This window comes from Bos indicus x Bos taurus, chromosome X (assembly GCF_003369695.1).
Source record: "Bos indicus x Bos taurus breed Angus x Brahman F1 hybrid chromosome X, Bos_hybrid_MaternalHap_v2.0, whole genome shotgun sequence".
Lineage (NCBI taxonomy): Eukaryota > Metazoa > Chordata > Mammalia > Artiodactyla > Bovidae > Bos > Bos indicus x Bos taurus.
This window is the reverse complement of record NC_040105.1, coordinates 64590154-64613806: the sequence shown is the minus strand read 5'-3', so window position 1 is coordinate 64613806 and position 23653 is coordinate 64590154. Positions and strand designations below refer to the sequence as shown.

Below are 23653 nucleotides of genomic sequence, written 5' to 3'. Positions count from 1 at the left end.
GTCAGTCCTTCCAATGAATATTCATGACTGATTTCCTTTAGGATTGACTGGTTTGATCTCTCTGCAGTCCAAGGGACTCTCAAGAGTCTTCTCCAACACCACAGTTCAAAAGCATCAATTCTTCAGTGCTCACCTTTCTTTAGTCCAACTCTCACATCCATACATGGCTACTGGAAAAACCGTAGCTTTGACTAGATGAACCTTTGTGAGCAAAGTAATGACTCTGCTTTTTAATATGTTGTCGAGGTTTGTCATAGCTTTTCTTCCAAGGAGCAAGCATCTTTTAATCTCATGGCTGCAGTCACCATCTGCAGTGATTTTGGAGCCCAAAAAATCACTGGGCTCTGTTAGCTTTTGCCGTCTTCATTTTGTACTCCAAGGTCCCTGCTGAATTTTCCAAATTTGCTGACATATTGAGTGCAGCACTTTCACAGCAGCATGTTTTAGGGTTTGAAATAGCTCATCTGGAATTCCATCACCCCCACTAGCTTTGTTCATAGTGATGCTTCCTAAGGCCCACTTGACCTCACACTCCAGGATGTCTGGTGAGTGATAACACAATCATGGTTATCTGGGTCATTAAGATCTTTTTTTGTATAGTTCATCTGTGTATTCTTGCCACCTCTTCTTAATATCTTCTGCTTCTGTTAGGTCCCTACCGTTTCTTTCCTTTATTGTACCCATCATTGCATGAAATGTTCCCTCGGTGTCTCCAATTTTCTTGAGGAGATCTCTAGTCTTTCCCATAATATTGTTTTCCTCTATTTCTTTGCATTGTTCACATAGGAAGGGGTTCTTTTTTCTCTTTGGTATTCTTTAGAACTCTATGTTCAGATGGGTATATCTTTCCTTTTCTCCTTTGCCTTTAGTTTCTCTTCTTTTTTCAGCTATTTGTAAGACCACCTCAGACAATCATTTTGTCTTTTTGCATTTCTTTTTCTTGGGGATGGTTTTGATCACTACTTGCTGTACATAGTTCTTCTGGCACTCTGTTTATCAGATCTAATCCCTTGAATCTATTAGTCACTTCCACTGTATAATCAGAAGGGATTTGATTTAGGTCATACCTGAATGGCATAGTGGTTTTCCCTCCTTTCTCCAATCTAAGTCTGAATTTTTCAGTAAGGAGCTGAGCCACAGTCAGCTCCTGGTCTTGTTTTTGCTGACTGTATAGAGTTTCTCCATCTTTGGATGCAAAGAATATAATCAGTCTGAGTTTATGTTGACCATCTGGTGATGTCCATATGTAGAGTCGTCTCTTGTGTTGCTGGAAGAGGGTGTTTGCTATGACCACTGAGTTCTTTTGACAAAATTCTGTTAGTCTTTGCCCTGCTTCATTTTGTACTCGAAGGCCAAACTTGCCTGTTACTCCAGTTATCTCTTGACTTCCTACTTTTACATTCCAGTCCCCTATGATGAAAAGGACATCATTTTTTGGTGTTAGTTCTAAAAGGTTTTTTAGGTCTTCATAGAGCCATTAGTGGAGAAGGCAATGGTACCCCGCTCCAGTACTCTTTCTTGGAAAATCCCGTGGACGGAGGAGCCTGGTAGGCTTCAGTCCATGGGGTCACTAGGAGTCGGACACGACTGAGGGACCTCCCTTTCACTTTCCACTTTCATGCATTGGAGAAGGAAATGGCAACCCACTCCAGTGTTCTCGCCTGGAGAATCCCAGGGACGGAGGAGCCTGGTGGGCTGCCGTCTATGGGGTCGCACAGAGTCGGACACGACTGACGTGACTTAGCAGAAGTAGCAGAGCCATTCGACTTCAGATTCTTTGGCATTAGTGGTTGGGGCATAGACTTGGATTATTGTGATATATAATAGTTTGCCTTGGAAACAAACCAAGATCAGTCTGTCATTTTTGAGACTGCACTGGGGCAAAAAAGCAATCTCTTCAGTAAATGGTGCTGTGAAAACTGGACAGCTACATGTAAAAGAAGGCTACTATGCTCAGTAAATCAGAGATAGAAAGACAAATACTGTATATAATGTTATCAGTTATATGTGAGACCTTAAAAATAAAACAAATTAATATAATGAAACAAAAATAGACTCACAGATATAGAGATCTAGTACCAGTGGGGAGATAGAAGGGGGAAGGGAAAGAGAGGGCTACAGATTTAAAGATACAAACTGCTGCTGCTGCTGCTAAGTCACTTCAGTCGTGTCCGACCCTGTGTGACCCCAGAGACAGCAGCCCACCAGGCTCCCCCGTCCCTGGGATTCTCCAGGCAAGAACACTGGAGTGGGTTGCCATTTCCTTCTCCAATGCATGAAAGTGAAAAGTGAAAGTGGAGTCGCTCAGTCATGTCCAACTCTTCGTGACCCCATGGACTGCAGCCTACCAGGCTCCTCCGTCCATGAGATTTTCCAGGCAGGAGTACTGGAGTGGGGTGCCATTGCCTTTTCCAAAGATACAAACTACTATATATGAAATAAACAAGCCATGCGGGCATATTGTATAGCACAGAGAATATAACCAATTTTATATTCACTATAAATGGAGCATAATCTGTAAAAATTTTGAATTGCTATGTTGTAAACATTAAATGCAATATTGTAAATAAACTATATTTCAATTTTTTAAAAAGGTTATTATGTCTTTTGCTAAAAGCTTTGGTTTTGGAATTTGGCTCCTGCTGTTAATCTTGATAGAACTTTAGTGAACATTTGGTATAGTTTTCCCCTTTTAAAATATCATTTAAAGTTTAAAAACAAACATCACTTTGAAGTAATTTCAAACTTAAAAGTTGGAGGAATAGCACAAAGCATTTCCATATGCTATCTACCCAGATTCATAAACTTTTGACATGTTGCCACATTTGCTTTCTTATTCTATCATCATCTGTCTGTAATTTTTTGAATCACTTGAGTAATTTTCGGACATAAATTTCCTATTCTCCTAAATCCTTAAGCATGTCTTTCTTAAGAGCAGAGACATGCTCTTACAAAATCACAGCATAATGATCAAAATCAGAAAAACTCACATTGATATTAATATAGTATTATCACTATCTATATTTAGATTTTACTTCTTGTCTCAGTAATGTCCTCAATAGCAATTTTCCCCCAGTCCAGATTACAAGCCAATATTATTTATTGAATTTATTTGTCATGTCACTTTATTATTCTTTAATCTGAAATGGTTCCTGTCTTTTTTTTTTTTCATTGTGTTGCCATTTTTGAAGAGTTCAGGCCAGTTATTTTGTAGAATGTCCTTTAGTTTGGCTTTATCTGATGCCTCCCAATGATTAACTTCAGGTTATGCATTTTTTATAGGAATATTGAAGAAGTGATTTGTTCTCAATGCATTACACCAGAAAGCACATAATGTTTGCCTGTCCCACGATCGCTGATGCTAAGTTTGGCTATTTGGTAAAGTGAAGTCTGCCAGGTTTCTCCACTGTAAATTTACTATTTTTTCTTTTGTAATCAATATACAATTTGTGAGGGGATAATTTGAGACTGTATAAATGTCTTGTTCCTCATCAAATTTTCACCTAATAGTTTTTAGCACTCACTGATAATTCTTACCTGAATTACTCATTACTATGTAGTTTGGAAAATAGTGGTTTTCTAAATATATCTTTATTTCTACATTAGTTGGCATTCTGCTGAAACAAAGAGCTTTCCTTTTACCCCATGTATTGATAGATTGATTATCAGTATGGATACATGGGTTCTTATTTTTTGCATGAGTTATAATATTTTATAGTGAAAGTGAAGTAGCTCAGTCGTGTCCAACTCTTTGTGACCCCATGGACTGTAGCCTACCAGGCTCCTCCATCCATGGGATTTTCCAGGCAAGAATACTGGAGTGGGTTGCCATTTCCTTCTCCAGGAAATCTTCCCGACCCAGGGATTGAACCTGGATCTCCTGCATTGTAGGCAGATGCTTTACCATCTGAGCCACCAGGGAAGATAGCCCTATAATATTTTATAACGTGGGTTATAATGTGAGGAACAGGGAGGCTTTGGGGTTGCAAAGAGTCAGACACGACTTAGTGACTGAACAACAACAATAGTAATGTTTTACTGTCATTATTCAGTTTTATAGTTAAATTGGCCCAGACTTGGGCAGTAGGAGCCCTTTCAAGCTGATATCTGTGTCCATTTACATATCCCCATCATTATTTAGCACTTCCTTACTTTCTGGGACAATAAGACTATTTCAAGCTTATCATATACTTGCTATATGATATATATGCATTACAAGCTTATCATATACTTGCTTATCATATACCTGCTATCCCCCTGGGACCAGCTATTTCTCCAAGGAGCTTTGGCTCTCTTAAATGAAGAATGATATTTAGAAACTAAGATCTTGTACTAGGTATATTTATTACTACTGGAGTATCATGGCTTTTGGCTTTTTTAGCAGAGAGACCTATGAATTATCCCAGGCTTTTGAATCTCTCTCAATGTTCCCATAAAATGATTGTCTAGGTCTGTGCTTGAACACGTCATTATTTGAGGATATGCTCCAGAGACAGTCTTTTCTATTGTTGCGCAGCTTTGGTACTTGATGACATTTACATTTGAAAACAGTGGTCATTGGTTTCCTCTACTAAGTCTTGTCTTTATGCTAAAAATCTGCAATTCCTTTACTGTCACTATTCTCATGACAGAGTTTTAAGATCCACTCATCATTCTGGTTATTCTGTTCTGCTCTTACTTCAGTTCACTAATATCTCTCTTTAAAGATTGGCATCTAGAATGAAATGTACTATTTCAAGCAATGAAATGTACTATTTCCCCTCACTACAGAGAGGAGAGTCAATGCCTTTTTGTTTTAGATCCTATGCTACTACTCATGTAGGCCAAGATTTATTTAGCTTTTGCCTTTTTTTTTTTTTTTTCTTTTTCTTTTTGACAATCACGTCAATCACTCTGTTGACTTATGTTGAGGTAGTCGGAATTCCTAAGACTGACTCTGCTGCTGTGTTCATCCATTTGGTACTTGCACAGTTGTGTTTTAGGACTCGGAATGCACTCTTTAAGTTGATCTCTTTCTCTTCACCTTGTTAAATTTAGCCTATTATTCCTGCTTGTCAAGCTTATTTTGAATCCTAAATGTCGTCCGGTTGACTAGCTTTCTTTCCGTCTATCATCTGCAGATTTGCTTAGTATGCTTTTGGTGTGTTCATACAACTAACTATTTAAAAATATCAAGAAGGGAAATTTGCAGCTCAACTCTTTTCAGCCTGATTGGAGACTTTTCTCCCATGTTGAAATCAGTCTGTCAAATAAGGGTTAGTGCTGTTCATCTACCTTCAGTTACTGTTGTATATAGGGTCTGAACTAACAGACCTGTCACAGTACACAAAGTAGGTCCAATTTCTAAGTGTTTTCATGGGCCAGTGCTTCAAGGTCATAAGAAGGCTTATTTCTTGTAAAATAGAGGCCTTTCACATAGTCCAAACTTATTTTTGCATGAAAACTGACCTGGTCTGGCTCGTTCTGTGTCATCCTTGGTGACAGAGTCAAGGGAAAATGTTTGAGGGAGCCAAGACCATTATACTTTAATCATAGAATCCTTATTGAATCTAAGAACTTTAAGGATCATCTAGTTCAAGCTTCAAAAATCTGACTGTCAAAACCTCCTAATAATGTACCCTTCTATATACCCTGCTAAATTTGACAACAAGTGTTTACATACTTTATTAAAAAGGAGGAAATATGCCTTACTCTGGAAGGTGCTCTCAGAATTGCAAATAAGGATGGGGAAAGGTTATTGTCTTAAAATTAAATATAATGGATAAAAGTAGCTATCTGAAAGCATGCTTCTAAGAGAATTAACCTACCTTAAGACAGTTTCTAAGTTTTCTTTTAATGAGACTAAGGTATCTTTCAAGTTTCCATCAAAGAAGAGAATGAAATGTAATAATGCAAAAAATCCTAACTTACTCAGCTGCCTTATAACTTGGCCCTCTGAGATAGAAAACTGTGTATAGAAGTGGAAGGGTGGTTATGGCAAGGAGCCTAGAAAGGAGAAGAATGATATTTTGTTTCTTTATCCTTTTCTGAGGTTTATTTGCTTTAAACTACTGAGCGCCGAAGAATTGATGCTTTTGAACTTTGGTGTTGAAGAAGACTCTTGAGAGTCCCTTGGACTGCAAGGAGATCCAACCAGTCCATTCTGAAGGAGATCAGCCCTGGGATTTCTTTGGAAGGACTGATGCTGAAGCTGAAACTCCAGTACTTTGGCCACCTCATGTGAAGAGTTGACTCATTGGAAAAGACTCTGATGCTGGGAGGGATTGGGGGCAGGAGGAGAAGGGGACGACAGAGGATGAGATGGCTGGATGGCATCACTGACTGGATGGACGTGAGTCTCAGTGAACTCCGGGAGTTGGTGATGGACAGGGAGGCCTGGCATGCTGCGATTCATGGGGTCACAAAGAGTCGGACACGACTGAGCGACTGAACTGAACTGAACTGAACATAGATAATAAGGTTAAAGATATGGGGCTACAGGGAATGTATTATGCTTTGCTTTTCTGTTTTGTTTTTTGGCCAGGCTGCATGGCTTTTGGTATCTCAGTTCCCCAACTAGGGACTAAAGCCAGGCCATGGCAGTGAAAGTCCAGAATTGTAACCACTAGACCATCAGGGAACTTCTGCTGTTTTCTTTTTTTTTTAAATTGGGGTTCTCTTATCTGTTCCCATGGCTTCAGTTGCTTACTATACATTCACTTTACACAAGTGTATGTTCAACTCAGACTTCTTTTCTGAGTTTTAGACCCAGTGTATCCATCTGCCTATGTGGATAGGCATCTCAAATTCACCATTTCCCATATTGAGCTTGTTCTTCCCTTTTCTGTCAAAACTTGTTCCTCCTCTTCTGTTCCTTATCTCAGAGAATGGCACCACTGTTAGTTCAGTGGCCCAAGCCTGAAACCGTCATACTGTCCTCCCTCTAGTTATTCTACCACCAAATCCTTTTAGGTCTACTTGCTAAATATCTATTGAATCCATGTACTTCTATTTTCTTATTGCCTATTCCTATTCTGGTCCAGGCCACCATCACATTTCACCTCCACTATTGCAACTATCTCTTAATTCATCTACCTGCCCCCACTTTCCTACTCCCAAAGCATTCTCCACACTATAGCCAGAGAACACTTTCTAAAACATAACCCTTCAGTGGCTTCCTAATCCCTGTAAGAGAAAGTCCACAATTCTTTGAGTAGCTTCCAAGATCCTACATCTTGCTCCTGTACCAGCTTCTTTTATCAAAACTTCCTATCTCAAACTCTAAACCCCGTTTTCCATTATTGAGAATTCCATGCTCTCTTCTTCTTGAATCGAAACCTTCACACATGCTATTCTAGTATCTGGTTGCAAATTGGTGACCATTTGATCCCCCCACTTTAAAGTTCCCTATTTGTCTTCCATTAGTTTTAGCATCCAGTGATAATCATTATCTGGAGTAGCAAATGTCAACCCACTCCAGTATTCTTGCCTGGAAAATTCCATGGACAAAGGAGCCTGGTGGGCTAAAGTCCATGGGATCACAAAGAATCGGACATGACTGAGCGACTAACATTAATGTATGCACAATGATCATTGTCTAAATCAGTTATTTTATAAGAGGCTTCAAACTGGTAATTTTTCTAGTTCTATCATTCTTTCTACATCTATTAGCTGGAAATCTTTTGTAAAGAATTTTCTCTGACTGGCTAGGTCTATTTGGTATACTGAAACATAGTTTAAACATGATTGGCAGGATGAATATTTAATTCTTTTATGGTTATATTTTTAAACATTTTTAAAATTAGTGACTTGAAGTTTTGGACAATTTTATCAGAAAAACTAAGAGTAGTGGTTGTGTTTTCAGAGTAGCAGATTAAAAGCCTACAGGGTAAATTAAGCATTATACATAAGCAATGAAAAATAGAAAATATTTTTGTAATATTAGTTATTAAATGAAAACTGGATGAATTTTTGAAGTTTAACTTGAGTGAGAGAAAGGCAGTGCTAGTAGTGAAGAACCCACCTGCCAATGCAGGAGACTTAAGAGTCATGGATTTGATCCCTGGGTGGGGAAGATTTCCTGGAGGAGGGCATGGCAACCCACTCCAGTATTCTTGCTTGGAGAATCCCATGGACAGAGGAGCCTGGTGGGCTACAGTCCATAGGGTCTCAAAGAGTCAGACATGACTGAAGTGACTTAGCATGCATACACTTAGAGGAAGAAGATGTAGGTAGATACTAACAGTGCTTTGAAGGGATCTATGGAGTATTTTCAAGAGTTTTTAGAATTTGATGGCACTGGTTCTTATGTTTATTTACTTATTTTTATAAATAATATCTGGCAGTTTATTAAAAAATGGAGCATACTGAACAACAAACTATCTTTCATCTTTCAGGAAGAAAAAACACTAAATTTGAAAAGACATCACCCACTGAATTTGGACACAACACCTCTACTTAATTAAGAGAAACATTTGTACAGTCCAGGTCTTTATTTTTACACCCATCAGGCCATAAATTCATAGGGAATGGGCTCCAACAGTTTGGGTTCCTTTCCATTGGTCCTCCCAAAGTGTGCTTCTTTGGGTGGAGCAGGCTGGCACTTCAGCTGAACCCAAGTCCCTTTCTCTTTGACTTCCTTCTTTTTCTGATCATTTTCCTTCATACATTTCAGGAAGCTATCTCGGCTCTTAGAGTGCTTAATATGCTCCATACGCACCTTAATTCTCTTGGCAAGAATCTTGTCCTTAACTTGTTTGTTTACAATGATGACAACAGCATGCTGGGTAACATTGTAGACTCTCCCAGTTTTGCCATGGCAACATTCATGGGGCATTCCTTTTTGAACAGTACCCATTCCCTTGATATCTACAATATCACCCTTCTTGTAGATTTGCATGTATGTGGCCAAAGGAACAACTCCATGTTTTCTAAAAGGCCTAGAGAACATGTAGTGGGTGCCCCTCTTCTTTCCCTTTGTGTTGGTCATTTTGGCGAATTACTGGAAAATGGTGGTTCTGGCCGAAAAGCTGGTTCTTATGTTTAATTTCACTAAGGATTTAAGCTATTTCCATTTCTGTGACTGGTGTAACACCAACACTTCCCTTGTACTCAGCAACCAGGGCCCACAGTCAGGGGAAATTTTCAAGTTACAAATGGAGAGAGGCACATTTTCCCATATGCCAACTGTCAGAAGGGAATTAAAGAGGTACATGTGAGTGCACCTGAGACCAGAGTGATAAAAGATAGAAGGACTTTAATGTTTGGACTTAGGTGTGAGGAGGGACCAGATCTAAGGTAAAGCAAAATGAGATGCCTGTAGTGCCGATGCTACACTTGCTTGACCCTGAGAGTGAGTGCCTCCTTAAATGTTGTGCTGTAAGATAGTGACTTTTGAGCTCTCTCAGTGGGAAACAGTCCAGTGAGATCCGTGGAAGGACGTGGTACAGCAGTTCCTAGGTACAGTTTGAAACTGAGCAAAGGCTCTAAGGCTACAGATAAGAACACAGATATTATATGATAGGAGAAGAAGGTTCAAACCAAAGTAGATTGAATATTGGAGGTCAAGAAAGGGTTCATGGAGACTTGTACTGATGTCAGAAAGCTCTCCTCAGGCCAGAAAGTTTTAGGAGGAAGTGTGATAACAAAAAACAGAGGAAACAGGAGCAAAGGCATGGGGATGTGAAATAGGTTTAATGACTGTAATTTAGGGAGTAGTAGGAGATGAGGCTGGGGACTGCATTATGTAGAGCTTTACAGACCATGCTATGGATTTGAGCTTTATCTCTGTGGACCTTGGAGAACTACTGAAGTTTTTTTTTATACTCAGAAGTTACATGGTCAGATTTGTGACTTTAAATAAATGTCTTCAAATGTACTCATAAAGAGGATTATATAATGAACCTTCATGTACCCATTAACTGCTGCTGCTAAGTCACTTCAGTCATGTCTGACTCTGTGCGAACCCATAGATGGCAGCCCACCAGGCTCCCCCATTCCTGGGATTCTCCAGGCAAGAACACTGGAGTGGGTTGCCATTTCCTTCTCCAATGCATGAAAGTGAAATGTGAAAATGAAGTCACTCAGTTGTGTCCGATCCTCAGATACCCCATGGACTGCAGCCTTCCAGGCTCCTCCATCCCTGGGATTTTCCAGGCAAGAGTACTGGAGTGGGGTGCCATTGCCCTCTCCAGTACCCATTAACTACATTCAATAATTACCAAGATTTTGCCAATCTTGTTTCAGCTATCTCTTTTTTCCTTTCTCTTTCCTTTCTTTTTTAAAAAAATTTATTTATTTTAATTAGAGGCTAATTACTTTACAATATTGTATTGCTTTTGCAATACATCAACATGAATCTGCCACGGGTGTACACGTGTTCCCAATCTTGAACCCCCCTCCCACCTCCTTCCCCATACCATCCCTCTGGGTCATCCCAGTGCACCAGCCCCAAGCATCCTGTACCCTGCATCAAACCTGGACTGGCGATTTGTTTCTTATATGATATTATACATGTTTCAATGCCATTCTCCCAAATCATCCCCCCGTCCCTCTCCCACAGAGTCCAAAAGATTGTTCTATACATCTGTGTCTCTTTTGCTGTCTTGCATACAGGGTTATCATTACCATCTTTCTAAATTCCATATATATGCGTTAGTATACTGTATTGGTGTTTTTCTTTCTGGCTTACTTCACTCTGTAAAATCAGCTCCAGTTTCAACCACCTCATTGGAACTGATTCAATGTATTCTTTTTGATGGCTGAGTAATACTCCATTGTGTATATGTACCACAGCTTTCTTATCCATTCATCTGCTGATGGACATCTAGGTTTCTTCCATGTCCTGGCTATTATAAACAGTGCTGCGATGAACATTGGGGTACACATGTCTCTTTCAATTCTGGTTTCCTTCTTTTTTAAAATTTGCTGAAATTTTTTTAAAAGCCAATCCCAGGTATCATGTTATTTCACCATATACATTCACTAGGCATGTCTAAAGTACAGACATTTTCTTATATAACAGTTATGCTGTGGTTATGCTATCTTGCTGCTGCTGCTGCTGCTAAGTCACGTCAGTTGTGTCTGACTCTGTGTGACCCCATAGACGGTAGCCCACCAGGCTCCTGTCCCTGGGATTCTCCAGGCAAGAATACTGGAGTGGGTTGCCATTTCCTTCTCCAATGCATGAAAGGAAAAGTGAAAGTGAAGTCTCTCAGTCATGTCCGACTCTTCTCGACCCCATGGACTGCAGCCTACCAAGCTCCTCCATCCATGGGATTTCCCAGGCAAGAATACTGGAGTGGGTTGCCATTGCTTTCTCCTTATGCTATCTTACAAAATTAAAAATTCCTTAATAGTATCTAGTACCCAGTTGATTATAAAATTTCTCAGGTTATCTCAAAAGATTGTCCAACAGTTGGTTTGTTCATATAAAGATCCAAACAATGTTCTCATATTACATTTGGTTATCATCATTTTTACCTTCTTACTGACATTGCTATAGATTAAATGTTTGTGTTCCACCCCCTTCCCCAAGTTTGTATGTTGAAACCTAACCCCCATTGTGATGGTGTTAGGAGGTAGGGCATTTAGAAGATGATTACGTCGTGAGGATAGAGCCCTCATAAATAGGATTAGTGCCTTTATAAAAAAGACTTCAGAGAAATCCCTTACCCATTCCACCATGTGAGGACACAGAGAAAAGAGAGTTGTCTATGAAGAGGGGATCTTACCAGACACTTAATCTGCCAACACTTTGATCTTGGACTTCCCTCCCTGTCTCTAGAACTATAAAAAATAAATTTATGTTATTTATAAGCTATGGTATTTTGTTATAGCAGCCTGGACAAACAGACTAAAATGAGGTGTAATTGGAGTAGGAAATGGCAAACCATTCCGGTATTCTTGCCTGGAGAATCCCACGGACAGAGGAGCCTGCTGCTAAGTCACTTCAGTCGTGTCCGACTCTGTGCGACCCCATAGACGGCAGCCCACCAGGCTCCCCCGTCCCTGGGATTCTCCAGGCAAGAACACTGGAGTGGGTTGCCATTTCCTCCTCCAATGCATGAAAGTAAAAAGGGAAAGTGAAGTTGCTCAGTCGTGTCTGACTCTTAGCAACCCCATGGACTGCAGCCTTCCAGGCTCCTCCGTCCATGGGATTTTCCAGGCAAGAGTGCTGGAGTGGGGTGCCATCACCTTCTCCACAGAGGAGCCTGGCGGGTTGCAAAGGGTTGGACATGACTGACCAACTGAACACACACACACACATACACACAAGTATATGGTATTTTGTTATAGCAGCCTGGACGAACAGACCAAGACAAGGTGTAATTGACAAATAAAAGTAGAATATATTTAAGGAATTATCTGGCAGTCTAGTGGTTAGGACTCCATGCTTCTAATGCAGGAGTCCAACTTTGATCCCTGGTCAGGGAACTAAGAGCCTACAAAGCGCTACCAGAAAGAAAAAAAAAAGCATATATTTAAGGTGTACAACTTTATGATTTGATACAAGTATACACTAGGGAATATTTACCATGACCAGGGAGGATAGGGGTTAAAGGGAAAAATGTTGATCAAGGTATACAAAGTTTCAGTTATCAAGATGGTTATTATTTCTTCAGTTCAGTTCAGTTCAGTCGCTCAGTCGTGTCCGACTCTTTTCGACCCCATGAATCGCAGCACACCAGGCCTCCCTGTCCATCACCAACTCCCAGAGTTCACTCAGACTCATGTCCATCGAGTCGGTGATGCCATCCAGCCATCTCATCCTCTGTCGTCCCCTTCTTCTCCTGCCCCCAATCCCTCCCACCATCAGGGTCCTTTCCAGTGAGTCAACTCTTCGCATGAGGTGGCCAAAGTATTGGAGTTTCAGCTTCAGCATTATTGTTTTTGCTTTGGCTCCATCCCTTCATTCTTTCTGGAGTTATTTCTCCACTGATCTCCAGTAGCATATTGGGCACCTACAGACCCAGGGAGTTCCTCTTTCAGTATCCTATCATTTTGCCTTTTCATACTGTTCATGGGGTTCTCAAGGCAAGAATACTGAAGTGATTTGCCATTTCCTTCTCCAGTGGACCACATTCTGTCAGACCTCTCTACCATGACCCTCCCGTCTTGGGTGGCCCCACACAGCATGGCTTAGTTTCATTGAGTTAGACAAGGCTGTGGTCCATATTATTTCTTAAGCCTCTCTTAATCTAGAGCAGTCTGCACTTTACTTTTTCAAGCCATCGACTTGTTACAAAAAGTGGGTCAGTTGTCCTACAGAAAATCCCACATTTTGGATTTGTCTCTTACCTTTCTTATGCTGTCATTTACTTTATTCCTCTATACACTCCATATTTTTCTATAATGGAAGTTAGCTTTAGAGGCTTGATTCAAGTTCAACTATTTTTTTTTGTCAAGAATATTACACAAGGGTTGGTGTGTAATGCACTTTGAGTCACATCTGGAGCATCATGTCTATTCCACTTTTAATGAGCAGGTGACAGTCTGATTCCTTCGTTATGATGTTTCCCATCAACCTTTCATCTATTGATTTAATTCATTGATGATCATTAGCAGAATTAATTATTTTACTAGGAATTTCAAGGTGGTGATTTTCCAGTTTTATCTTCTACATTAATTAGTTGGAATTCTTCTGAAAATAAACTTTCTCTCATCAATTACAGCTATTGAGTTACTTATGCAGAGAGGATAGGAGAGATACTTAATTCTTTATCTTGGACTTGATTGCCAGTTTTTAGAATAAACGCTTTGTGCCCTGTTGACTTACTTTCAATGATATCCAGTGAGTTGTATGTGTCTGTTCTCGCTTTATCATTATGAACCCATGTTTTTAAAAATATATTTAGTGGGTTTCAATTGATTGCATTCATTATCCTTTTTAACACTCAAATTGTCCCATATCTTGCCAAAATGTTACCTCCTGTATCCCTTCAACACTAGTCATTAGGTTTTCATAGCTTGCTTGATTTTTGGCATAGAGATTACCTCATATATTTCCTGCCTGAGACCTGCCATTTCTCTAAGGAGCCTTAGTTTATTTATATTTTCTTTTTTAACAATATCTTTATTGAGGTACAACTTACATACCATAAAATTCACCTATTTGAAGTATACAATTCAATGATTTTTAGTAAATTATATAGTTGTACAACTATGACCACAATCTGACTTTAGAATATTTCCATCAGACCACAAGATCTTTTGTACCCTTTGTCTGTCAGTCTCCTTACTCGTCCCTATTCCTAGGCAACCACTAATCTACTTTCTGTCTCTATAGATATGCCTTTTCTATAAATTTCATATGAATGGAATCACACGCTATATAACCTTTGGCATCTGGCTGCTTTCATTTAAATATTGCTTTTTTAAAATTGAGATGTAATTCACATACCATAAAATACATCATTTTAAAGTATATAACTCAGTGGTTTTTAGTATATTCACAAGGTTGTGCAATCATCACCACCATCTAATTCCAGAATATTTTCATCACACCAAAAAGAAACTGTACCGGTTAGCAGTCACTTCCCATTTTCGCCATCCCTTAGTCCCTGGAAACCAACAGTCTACTTTTTGTCTCTATGAATTTGTCCACTCTGAATATTTTATTGCAGCTGAAGATTGAGAAGCTCTATACGGTCAGCAAAAAACAAGACCGGGAGCTGACTGTGGCTCAGGTCATGAACTCCTTATTGCAAAATTCAGACTTAAAATGAAGAAAGTAGGGAAAACCACTAGACCATTCAGATATGATCTAAATCAGATCCCTTATGATTATACAGTGGAAGTGACGAATAGATTCAAGAGATTAGATCTGATAGACAGAGTGCCTGAAGAACTATGGACAGAGGTTCGTGACATTGTACAGGAGGCAATGATCAAGACAATACTCAAGAAAAGGAAATATGAAAGACAAAATGGTTGCCTGAAGAGGCCTTACAAATAGCTGAGAAAAGAAAGCTAAAGACAGTACTCAAGAAAAAGAAATAGGAAAGACAAAATGGTTGCCTGAAGAGGCCTTACAAATAGCTGAGAAAAGAAAGCTAAAGACAGTACTCAAGAAAAAGAAATAGGAAAGACAAAATGGTTGCCTGAAGAGGCCTTACAAATAGCTGAGAAAAGAAAGCTAAAGGCAAAGGAGAAAAGGAAAGATATACCCGTTTGAATGCAGTGTTCCAAAGAATAGCAAGGAGAGATAAGAAAGACTTCCTCAGTGATCAGTGCAAAGAAATAGAGGAAAACAATAGAATGGGAAAGACTAGAGATCTCTTCAAGAAAATTAGAGATACCAAGGGAACATTTCATGCAAAGATGGGCACAATAAAGGACAGAAATGGTACAGACCTAACAGAAGCAGAAGATATTAAGAAAAGGTGGCAAGAATATACAGAACTATATAAAAAAGATCTTAATGATCCAGATAACCACAATGGTGTGATCACTCACCTAGAGCCAGACATCCTGGAGTGCGAGGTAAAGTGGGCCTTAGGAAGCATCACTATGAACAAAGCTAGTGGAGGTGATGGAATTCCAGTTGAGCTGTTTCAAATCCTAAAAGATGCTGCTGCTAAAGTGCTGCACTCAATATGCCAGCAAATTTAGAAAACTCAGCATTGGCCACAGGACTGGAAAAGGTCCGTTTTCATTCCAATCCCAAAGAAAGGCAATGCCAAAGAATGTTCAAACTATCACACAATTGCAGTCATCTCACATGCTACCAAAGTAATGCTCAAAATTCTCCAAGCGAGGCTTCAACAGTACGTGAACTGGGAACTTCCAGATGTTCAAGCTGGATTTAGAAAAGGCAGAGGAACCAGAGATCAAACTGCCAACATCTGTTGGATCATAGAAAAAGCAAGGGAATTCCAGAAAAACATCTACTTTTGCTTTATTGACTACACCAAAGCCTTTGACTGTGTGGATCACAACAAACTGGAAAATTCTGAAAGAGATGTGAATACCAGACCACCTTACCTGCCTCCTGAGAAACCTGCATGTAGGTCAGGAAGCAACAGTTAGAACTGGAAATGGAACAATGAACAGGTTTCAAATTGGGAAAGGAGTACATCAAGGGTATATATTGTCACCCTGCTTATGTAACTTATATGCAGAGTACATCATGCAAAATGCCAGGCTGGATGAAGCACAAGCTGTAATCAAGATTGCTGGGAGAAACATCAATAACCTCAGATATGCAGATGACACTACCCTTATCACAGAAAGCAAAGAGGAACTAAAGAGCTTCTTGATAAAGGTGAAAGAGGAGAGTAAAAAAGCTGGCTTAAAACTCAACATTCAAAAAACTAAGATCATGGTATCCAGTCCCATCACTTCATGGCAAATAGATGGGGAAACAGTGGCAGACTTTATTTTCTTGGGCTCCAAAATCACTGCAGATGGTCACTGCATGAAATTTAAGCAAAATATAGCAAAAAAATAAAGCAAAACCATGAAATTTAAAGATGCTTGCTCTGTGGAAGAAAAGTTATGACAAACCTAGACAGCATATTAGAAAGCAGACATTACTATGCCAACAAAGGTCCATCTGGTCTAAGTTATGGTTTTTCCAGGAGTCATGTATGGATGTGAGAGTTGAACTATAAAGAAAACTGAGCGCCAAAGAATTGATGCTTTTGAACTGTGGTGTTGGAGAAGACACTTGAGAGTCCCTTGGACTGCCAGGAGATCAAACCAGTCAATCCTAAAGGAAATCAGTCCTGAATATTCATTGGAAGGAGTGATTCTGAAGCTGAAACTCCAATACTTTGGCCACCTGATATGAAGAACTGACTCACTGGAAAAGATCGTGATGCTGGGAAAGATTGAAGGCAGGAGGAGAAGGGGATGACAAAAGATGAGATGGTTGGATGGCATCACCGACTCAATGGACACAAGTTTGAGCAAGCTCCAGGAGTTGGTGATGGACAGGGAAGCCTGGCGTGCTGTGGTCTATGGGGTTGCAAAGAGTTGGACACGACTGAATAACTGAACTGAACTGAACTGAGCATTTTATATAAATGAAATCATACAGTATTTCTCCTTTTGGTCTGACTTTTTTACTTAGCATAGTGTTTTCAAGGTTCATCCATGTTATGTGACAGAACTTCCTTTATTCCTTTTTATGTCCAAATAGTATTCCATTGTATGAATATACCATATTTTGTTTATCCATTCATCAATTGATGAAAATTTGGGTTGTTTGAGACATATGGTAGGTTACTCCAAGTTTAACCTTTTGAGGAACTGGAAACACCTTTTTTTTTTGCCACTTTGCTTTTTTTAATTGAAGGATAATTTCTTTACACAATTTTGTGGGTTTTTTGTCAAACATCAACAAGAATCAGCCATAGATACACCCATGTCCCCTCCCTCCCTCCCATCTCCTTCCCCATCCCACCCATCTAGATTATCAGAGCCCCTATTTGAGTTCCCTGAGTCATACAGCAAATTCCTATTGGCTATCTAGTTTACATATAGCATTGTAAGTTTCCATGTTACTCTCTCCATACATCTCACCCACTTCCTCCTTCCCTCCCACTGTGTCCATAAGTCTGTTCTTTAGGTCTGTTTCACCATTGTTGCCCTGAAAATAAGTTCATCAGTACCATCTTTCTAGATTCCATTTATATGCATCAGAATACAATATTTATATTTCTCTTTCTGACTTACTTCACTCTGTATAATAGGCTCTAGGTTTGTTCACCTCAGTAGAACTACTTAAATGTGTTCCTTTTTATGGCTTTTATTCCACTGTATATATGTACCACAGCTTCTTTATCCATTCATCTGTCAGTGGACATCTAGGTTGCTTCCATGTTCTAGCTATTGTAAATAGTGGTATACTGTTTTCCAAAGCAGTTACACAATTTTACATTCCCAGAAACAGTGTATGAGAGTTCCAGTTTTTTCCATATCCTTGCCAAAGCTTGTTTATTGTCCATCGTTTTGACCATAGCCATCCTATTGATTTTCCACTATATTTATCTGGCCAATCCCTACTCACAAATCAACCCAACGATTTCTTTTTTCTATTCCTGTTTACAAATTACAAAGTACTATTAAGGAAAATCCTATACTCCTGACCACTAGTTTCTCCTCCACCCAACTGATCTTCTATTGCTATCAGAGTGATCTTTTACTTTTGGCAGGGGAGGGGGCTGCACTGAGTCTTCTTTGCACCACACAGATTCTCTGGTTGTGGTATGTAGCCACTTTGGAAAACAGTGGGTGTAGCCACTTTGGAAAACAGTTGGCAGTTCCTCAAAAGGTTAATTTCAGGTTCTGATTCCTACCCATTCTGTCTCTGAGGTTGCTGTGGTGGCTTGCCTGGATCAATTCTGTGAATTCTCTCTCTTCAGTGTGTAGCCTATTAATGTTTCTACTCTTTTTATTTGTAAGCTTGGCTTCCTTGGTGTCATACAGGTCAGGATAGCTTAGCGTTCAGCCAATTGTTTTATTAGAGATTGTGTCTAAATACCTTGGGCCAGTATTGTCTTTTACTCTTTGTCGATGGAATTGTGTGTAGGTTTAGAAGTATAGCCGAAGTTCAGGAGAGTTTAAAATTTTCCTTGATTTTTACTTTCTGCTGGGCCTTCTTGTGTCTCCTCTGTACCTTTGTAACGCTTCGCATTCAAGCAGGGAAATGTAGTTAAGTAGGATCCTCTCTAGTACCTTGAGCTTGAGTGCAACCTTGTACATACTAGCATTGTAGACCCACGGGGGTATGAGTGAGCTTATTAAGCCCTACCAGGGTTGTCTTTCTCTCTGCATCTCTCTGCTAAACTTTCAGCAGGCCTGCTGTTCTGTTGCTTGCCCCAACCAATGCTGTAATCTCAGGTAACTGTGATGATCATTTTCTCTGATCTAAGGAGTTTGCTGTTATCTTCAACATCCCTGGGCATAGAAATTTTTTTGTGTGTGCTCATTCCCATACAAGTAATTCCCCTCCAGCAGCCAAGTTGTTGGTTTTTATGGTTTGACTTGCCCTAACCTTATAATATCAGCTCCAGTAGAGCTGGGGAGGGAGGTGGGAATATGAACAAGCCTCAGGCTAAAACACCATAGATTCCCACTGTTCTTAGCCAACATTTAATAGATTTTCTTAAATACTTTTAAATTTATTTTTTAATTTTGGTCTATTTCCAGAATCTTGAAATGGTTGTTTTTGACAAATCTGTACAGTTATATCATTGTTTTCATGGGGAGAAAATTAGCTGAGCCCCTCATTCTGCCATTCATGAAGTCTTGCTTAATCTATGTTTTAAAAGATCATTCTGGCACTTCCCTGGTGGTCCAGTGGTTAAGAATCTACCTTCCAATGCGGAGGACATGAGTTTTATCCCTGATCAGGGAACTAAGATCCCACATACTGAGGGCAACTAAGCCCACACACCACAACCAGAGAGTCTGTGTGGTGCAAAGAAGACTCAGTGCAGCCCCCTCCCCTGCCAAAAGTAAAAGATCACTCTGCTAGCAATAGAAGATCAGTTGGGTAGAGGAGAAACTAGTGGTCAGGAGTATAGGATTTTCCTTAATAGTACTTTGTAATTTGTAAACAGGAATAGAAAAAAGAAATCGTTGGGTTGATTTGTGAGTAGGAATTGGCAGGATAAATATAGTGGAAAATCAAGGGGATAGGAGAATTGAGTGTGCTGGTTACTGTCAATGAAGTCCCACTGTCCATGGAGTCTTCCCTAGGTAGAGAAGGAAGTGAAATCCAAAGGGACATTGAGGCCTTTGAGAAGAGTTAAGAGTGTTGATGAATCGAAGGCCTTTGGAAAGTTGAAGGGTAAATTCAAAGACTGTAAAGTGTAGGACAGGCAGAAAAACAGGTAGTTCTGAGTGCAGACTCTGGTTTTGGAGGTAGAGCCATTCCAGGTGTCACTACAGAAATGGATGGCTGAGCTGAAGAAATTAAAATAGGATATGTCATGGAGCTGTGAAGTTTGGATGTTAGATCATCAAGGGGAATAGTGAAGGCTTTCAGATGAAAAGGGGAAAGAAAACAGTTGGTACCAAAGTCCTCAGTGAATGTCAGGGGGAGATCTGAAAGTTGACATTTAACATTAATAGGATGATAAAATTAAGCAGTGTAAACTCTGAAGAAAGAAGGGCTATTGAGTAAAACAATACTTTGGGGATCCAGTGAACAAGACCTGAGATGATGTTAACTTGGTCTTGATTTATGGGAAGGGATGAATAAAGGAAAATGAATAGCTTCCAATTAAGAAATTTGCAAGGGAAACAAAATTGGGATACCTAGAGTTAAGGAGAGGAGATAGAGACTCCTTGAATGGATGAGCAAGACCAAAAGCAAGAAGGTTTTAGGAAATGGTGGATAGTTCTTTTTTTTTTTTTGGCTTAAGCAAGCATAGGTGTAATTCAGAGTATGCGTGTGTGCATGCTCAGTCGCTTCAGTTGTGTCCAACTCTTTGCGACCCTATGGACTGTAGCCCACCAGCCTCCTCTGTCCATGGGATTCTCCAGGCAAGAATACTGGAGTGGGTTGCCATGCCCTCCTCCAGGGGACCTTCCCAACCCAGGGATTGAACCATGTCTACTGTCTTCCTGCATTGCAGGTGTATTCTTTACCACTGAGCCACCAGAGAAGCCCGTAATTTGGAGTATATTAGAAGATAATATTGTTTGAATTCAAACAATTCAAATTAGTTTGAATCTACACTATAAATAGTGTTATTGTTAAAAGTATTATTAGTTAGATGAAATACTAAGGAAACTGTTTGAAATTATTGTATTTAGATCTTAGGGAAATTTTGGAACTGATATTGGTAGCTGGGAAGCAATTTGACAACTTTAGAATACTTTGTGACAAATGGGATTTGGTGTATGTTTGATAAGTTATTAATGCCACCACTGGAATTGAAGGTGACTATAAATCATAATTTTGATAGGAATATATCCAGGAGACTGATGAGTTTTGGCCTTTTGTAATTAGAAAATTGGAGCTTTAAAAATGTATTGACTTTTTGGAATAATCTTCTTCTATTTTCTAGAACCATCTGTAATTCACTATATATAGAGGACTGTGTAGAATCTGCTTGAGTATGGGGGTTTTTATCTCAGTTGCCCTGACTGATTCTATTTGACATGATTGTGTCTATGTATAAGAAACATAGGTGTGTAGGAGAAGAGAAAATGTAAAGCAAAAGTGAATCTGAATTGTAGATGTAGAGCTCCAGCTATGAAAACTTTAAGAAGATTAACTGCTGTGATGGTAATCTGGCACATTTTCAATTCTAGCTATCATTTGTTATGAACTGAAAGAACATTGAAATAATTGGATACCGAGGTGTATAATTGCTGGCGATGGGATGGAGGAGGGGAGTTGGTTAGCTAGCAAGAAGACTTACAGCTGTTTTTATGTTAATACTGTATATTTGGCATTGGTTGATAACAGCAGGAAAATTATTTATGATTATGCTGAGGACTTGTTATATTGATTCTATTTTGTAATAATATGAAAGAGTTTAATGGTTACTCTTATTAGATGTAATATTTCTTTCTTTTTTTTTTTGTCATTCCAGCAGCCATCAGAAAAGAGACCACAAGAAAGCAATTGCCTGTACAGTCCTCTTCATCGTTTGTGACCTAGGATATTGAGCTCTTGGGCTGTCAGAATTCCAGTTCATGAGGCAATCTATGTCATTCTGGTCTAGCCAGGTAAGTAGTCCCTATGGACTAATTTCTTGTTCTCTGAAAAGAACAAGAAAGAAAAAACCAAAGTAGGGGAGTATGAAAAAATCTAGATATGAATCTTAGACCCTAGAGGAGAACTTAAGGCTTGGGCCATAAGCAGCAAAACAGGTGAAGATGACCCTGGGGGTTATATACAAGTTCACTAGAGTGGAATTCATGAAAAAAATACTGGGAGAATTACGTCTGTTTTGAGACCTGGCTTGACTTCAAGCATGAAGAAACTTAGGTTGAACTGCAAAAAAAATTCCTATGAAGGCAAGGTTAAATAGGAAAGAAGTATGCTTTGAAGTTAAAATGGATAGAAGCTTAATTTTAATGAAGTACCTTTTTCTTTCTTTTTTAGAAAACTAGCAATATTTTATTTTTTGTTTTTTAGTTTTTATTTTATATTGGACTGTATAGTTGGTTTACAATGTCGTGTTAGTTTCAGGTATACAGTAAGGTGATTCAGTTATGAAGTATCTTTTTCTAAAGCAATATTAGCTCTATAGAGATAATAATAACATTTTAAAGATTTCTTTTATATTTAGGAGAATGAATCCCAGCTCTTTAAATTATTAGTTGTGTGATCATGGGAAAATTAGTTACCTTCTCAAACTTCAGTTTCTTTACCTATCAAATAGATTAGGTATACTTATATGGTTACTGTACAAATTAAATGAAAAAATATATAAAGTGTATAACATGATGCCTAGCACATACTTAGAGCTCAATATACAGTCACTATTATCAGGCTTTGGAAGGAAGAGTAAATGAGATGGGAGTGCAGTAATGTGATGAATGATTCTTCACAGGTAGGCATGCAATTAGTTATTTCTTGTCAGGTTAGTTTGCAGCAAAAAGTTTCAAGGTCAGAACATCTTGGAGATCAGGACTACAATGGGTGCTAATCAGGCCAGTTTGAAGGAGGGTAGCTTTCTTTGTTTCTTGAGTTTGTAACAAATTAAGTCTTCTACACTTCCCTTCCAGAACAGTGCATTTAACATTAGCATTTTAGCTAGATTTATCTTTAGTGTTTTTAATATTTTTGTTTGTTTGACGTGGATCTTGAATTCTGGGTAAGATGGCAAAAACCATCAACAGATCAAGTAGACAGACCATGCTAGTTAAAAACAGAGAAGATGGTAAGTGGTAAGAGTATAAAAGGTACAGATTTCTCCATGGTTAGTGTAGATCACCTTTTGGATTTACTTCATTAGGTCACTTGTCTGGGTAGAGTGAAACAGAATGCCTAGAGTTGAAGTGCCACAGGGAGTCTAAAACAGAGATCCTAATGAGGTTCTCTGATTAGCCTATTCAAGTTAAGGAGGAGGAACTAGGCTTCTCAGTCTAAATAGCAAAGGAGGACATGGACTGTACTTTTTATGGACCTAATTTTGCTAGGCCTAAAAAACAGCCATGGGACAGAAAGTATAAAGCTATAGTATTTTTTGTTTTATTGTTATTTCACATTCTATTTGAAGAGTCTCTGATTTAAACAATTTTAATAGACTTTATTTTTAGAGCAGTTTTATGAAACTCCAGTACTTTGGCCACTTGATGCGGAGAGCTGACTCATGATGCTGGGAAAGATTGAGGGCAGGAGGAGAAACGGACAACAGAGGATGAGACGGTTGGATGGCATCACCGACACAGTGGACATGGGTTTGGGTAGACTCCGGGAGTTGGTGATGGACAGGGAGGCCTGGCGTGCTGCGGTTCATGGGGTCGCAAAGAGTTGGACACGACTGAGCGACGGAACTGAACTGAACTGAACTGATGTTCACATCAAAATTAAACTGAAAGTTCCTATATACCCCCTGACCCCACACAAGCATAGCCTCCCCCACAATCAACATTCTGCACCAGAGTGGTGCATTTCTTAAAATTAGTGAACCTATAATGACACATCATTATCACCCAAAGTCCATAGTTCATACTTGGTACTGTACATTCAGTGGGTTTTGAC

General features: G+C 39.3%; 1 protein-coding gene and 1 pseudogene across 2 annotated transcripts in view; one reads left to right on the top strand and one right to left on the bottom strand.

The window, feature by feature from the left end:
- The window catches only part of SNX12 (sorting nexin 12), a 63074-nt gene extending 41463 nt beyond the window's left edge, over window positions 1–21611 (top strand). The window contains exon 5 of one of the 2 annotated variants that reach the window (XM_027533209.1): window positions 21537–21611. In XM_027533209.1, the coding sequence (XP_027389010.1) occupies window positions 21537–21596 (60 nt within the window). In that variant the 3' untranslated portion in view covers window positions 21597–21611. Of the gene's footprint in view, window positions 1–21533 lie in introns of both variants that reach the window. The other variant, XM_027533208.1, reaches the window with a different exon arrangement.
- On the bottom strand, window positions 8458–9502 carry LOC113886764 (annotated as a pseudogene).
- Window positions 21612–23653: the final 2042 nt, after the last annotated feature.